At 38.5% G+C, this 3952-nt stretch overlaps 1 protein-coding gene across 1 annotated transcript in view; it reads right to left on the minus strand.

The window, feature by feature from the left end:
* LOC107082731 (uncharacterized protein PF11_0207-like) overlaps nucleotides 1–1960 on the minus strand; it is a 7208-nt gene extending 5248 nt beyond the window's left edge. Inside the window, exon 1 of the mRNA XM_015371541.1 lies at nucleotides 210–1960. Coding sequence (XP_015227027.1) covers nucleotides 210–1715 — 1506 coding nt within the window. The 5' untranslated portion in view covers nucleotides 1716–1960. The remainder of the gene's footprint in view (nucleotides 1–209) is intronic.
* Between the last annotated feature and the right edge of the window lie 1992 nt (nucleotides 1961–3952).

Genomic DNA, 3952 nt, shown 5'->3' on the forward strand with positions numbered 1-3952 from the left:
ACAACAACAATAATGTATAGTGCATGCCAATTTAGTTTAGACTAGTTTAGTTTTAAAGGCATGGAAAGAATTCAAGAAAATAAAAATATAAATATATATCAAAGTGGTTACATTTCATGGAGAGTGAACTTGCAAAGTATAGAGCCTACTTTTTCATTTTCTCCCCAGCTAATGGAAAAGTAGATGCCAGAAACAGCTGCTGTACTCACGTTCTGGATTTCCTCTGGTGAAAGGAGCTCCCCTAGATGAGCATAGGTGCTGCTCTCATCTATATTTCCTTCTGTTTCTTCTTTCTTAACTTGCCCACCTCTCTCTTTCTGCTGATAGTTTCTTGCATCTGTTTTCTCCTCGGGTGTGTTTCTTTGTTCGTCCTGGTTCTCACTATCCTCCTCGTTTTTTGGACTTTCCAGCTTGGTTTCATTTATTTGGGGTTCTTTAATGGTTGTCTTATCTCCACAGTTTTCTTCATCAGCGTTTTCAAGTCTACCTGTATTTTTACCTTTCCGCTGTTTATCAAAAGTCTCCCTATGGGTTTTCTCAATACCACATACTTTTATCAATGACTCTGATCTCTCGCCTGTCTGCTCTGTAGCATCTTTCTTCTCTTTGAGTCCCCTCTCTCCCTCTCTGTTGTCATTCTGCGTCCGTCTTTGTTCGGTCGGTCCAGCCTTGTCCAACATTCCTACCTGCATGTCCTCCATTGTCATCATCAACAGGCTGCTGATTATGTTGTGAAATTCTACATTGTCCTCGTTGGTTTTTGTGTCTGGTTTTATCTTTCTCTCACTCTCTTTGCTTTCTTTAGGAAACTCATTATCAACCCTTGTATCTGTCCTCTTTGCACCAGGTTCATTCTCTTCAGATTTTGCCTGCTGTAAATCTTCTGTGCTTTCTGTTTTTAATGGGATCTCCTGTCTTTCGACTGACTCTTTAAAGATTTCCCTGTATTTATTGTATAATTGCCCCATTCCAGTTGTTTCATTTCCTTTTACTCCCTTACTTTTCTGTTTGCCAGCTGGAACATCCTCAAACTTTAGCTGACACTTTTCCCTCCCACTCCACCGTTGCTCCCTTTCTTTAGTTCCATCTGTCCAATCAAACATCTCCATGTCTATGTCTCCAATCGATTCCTGTTTTCCTTCATTATCTTCCAGTCTGTCCAGCTCATCCTCAGTGGAGGAAAATTGGGAGGCGCTTACTAAACTGGCCAAATCCCGCAGCTGAGTTTTCTCTGGTTGTGCCCTCCCCAGCTCGTTTTCATCCACTTTATCCTCCTCTCCTTTTTCCCCCTCGTCCAGCTCGTCCTCAGTGGATGAGTACTGGCTAGCATTGACTTCATAAGCTAATCTACATAATTTAATAGCCAGATCTTCCTCTTTCCAATTATCTTCTTCCTTGTTATTCTCTTCTAGACCTATCCTGTCCAGTTCATCCTCAGTGGATGAGAACTGAGTTGCTCTGACTTCTTTTTCCAGCTGACACAGCCTAAAGGCTATTCTCTCTGTCTGTACATGCTTATGTCCTTCTTTAGTTATATCTGTTTCTCTGCTCGATTCTTCCTCACTTTGTCCCACTCCATCTGGCTCATCTTCAGTAGAGGAAAAGTATGCAAGGCTGTCCTGAGAAAGAAAACTATATAATCTGTGTTTGACCTCCTCCTCCTCACCATCATTCTCTTCTTCACCTGCTCTTCCTTCTTTCCAGTCAAAATTCATCTCATACTCATTTTTTGTTTTCTGCCAGACTGCGATCCATCATTACTTGTATCTATTTCCTTGTCTCGTTCTTTTTCGCCAAGCCCAAACTCATAAACACTCCCTGGGCCTTTGTGCCGTTTGGTGGTGAATTTACTGACATTCTGGTTGACGGGCTTTTCAGTGATATCATTTTTGGGATTAAAAGGATCAGGAGTTGTAGTTGCAGAGGAATGTGAATAAAAACGGCCTTTGTTGTTTAGATCCTGAAAATATATAAAATGACACAGTTAAAAATACAAAGCTGTGAAAGTATTTTTCGTCAATCACAGTCAAAAGCTTCATTAGCTTTAAATTTTATATTAATACACAGAAATGCACTTTTTATGTTACATACAATAATCAGAAACCTGGAAGCTTGATTTATTGTTAAATAACCAAACTCTGATTTAGACTTCTCCATAACTAAGTCTTATATGTTTACTGCGAGCCCTCGTCATGGGTCTCTGTTCTTCTCTCTATTGTTTGTCTGCATTGGATTTTACTAATGAGGATCAGAGTAAACAGAACTAAAAAGAAATGCAAATCAATACCAACACTTTTCCTGTTTTTATTTGTAAATCACCTTATAGTTTGTTTTATTCTACAACATTAAAANTATATATATATATATATATGTGTGTTTGTGTGTGTGTGTTTGTAGGAAAATTACATCTTTCATTTATTATATTCATGTTAATTTACACTTTGAGTAAGCTTTAAAAAAGTAATCTCCAGGTTACCATTCCAAAGTTTTTTCTGTAGAATTTCATTAATCCATCCAAATCATGAAACCTTCCTTTTTTGTGGCATCTGTTGATACAAATAGTTTTCCTCCACTTTAGGAATGCAAAGATCCAGGGACAGGGCAGGGGGTCAGTGGGAATCGTACTGCTGCCACCTGGCCCTCGATTGTCCTCATGGAGGAGGTATTAGGACGGAAGCCCTCTGTTGCCCCACCTGTCCTAATTGCCTCCATCCCTGAGGACACAGCAGGGCCAGGTGCTGCAGAGGCTGGGCAGCATCGGGGTGACGATGAGGAAGAGAATGAGGATGAGGGAAGAGGGAAAGGACGAAGAGAAGTGAGTGACGAGTTGGTGGATTCAATCAGAGAGGATATCAGATGGCAGAGGGAGGCAGGAAAGGATGGACAGATTATTTCATTTATTGGAGAGGATGGTGGACAGTTGTTATTATTATTATTATTTTTTTTTTTTAACAAGTTGAGGTTCTGTGTTGCTGTTATTATTAAATTAAATTATTAAATTGTTTATAAAAGTTATTGCTGTCGGTGTGTTCTTAAAGTCTTTTAACCTTTTTACATTATCTGTTTCATCACTTCTTTATAATTTAAGTAAACTTAGAACAACTTCTCAGTGACATCAGTTTATTTTTAGAGAAGCAAGTATTTAACAATAAACTATTAAAAAATATTTTAACTACTGACATTAGATTTTAAAATTAACTACTACAACTATTTACAGAAAATAGAAAAAAAATATTACTAGAGAACATATATATATATATATATATATATATATATATATATATATACACAATTGTGACTGAGCAGGAGTCTCTGGTGGTGCTGCTGGACTGGATGCAATGCCACACAGATGACCTTGGAGTCTTCTGACTGTGAGTGGGACATCATCTGGGGGGTGGGGGGGGATGCCTCTCTCCACTGTTCACCACATTGTCCATCAGGGTTTGCAGGGCTGACCCAATCGACGGCTGCCATGTTACTACAAAAGTTTAAAAAGACGCAGAAAAGAATGACTTAACTAAAACTGTTTTCATAACCCTGAAATGAGAACAGCTAAAATGTGATTCTACTTGCCTTCTAAATGTAATGGTGGTCAGGTAGACCCTCCTCCAGGGGCAGACACCTCAGCAGACAGCTGGTCCCTCCATGGAGCACCACTGACTGCCTCCAACACGTTCTCCCCTCCTCATCCTCTAGGGCCGTGAGGTCACCTGCTCCCAGGCAGATGTTGTGCAGGACAGCACATGCTGTTATGACCTGTAGAAAAAACTTTTATTCAGTCATTTACTTTTATTCAGTCATCTATCTTTTTTTCATTATCTTTATTACATGATTTATTAGAAATTAAATTGTACTTCATGTAGATCCACTATTTAACTTATTTTTTTCGTTTTTATATTTTGATTTTTTTTCCTGTATTATGTTTATATATATATATATATATATATATAAA

Source organism: Cyprinodon variegatus, unplaced genomic scaffold (assembly GCF_000732505.1).
Source record: "Cyprinodon variegatus isolate N-32 unplaced genomic scaffold, C_variegatus-1.0 Scaffold60, whole genome shotgun sequence".
NCBI lineage: Eukaryota > Metazoa > Chordata > Actinopteri > Cyprinodontiformes > Cyprinodontidae > Cyprinodon > Cyprinodon variegatus.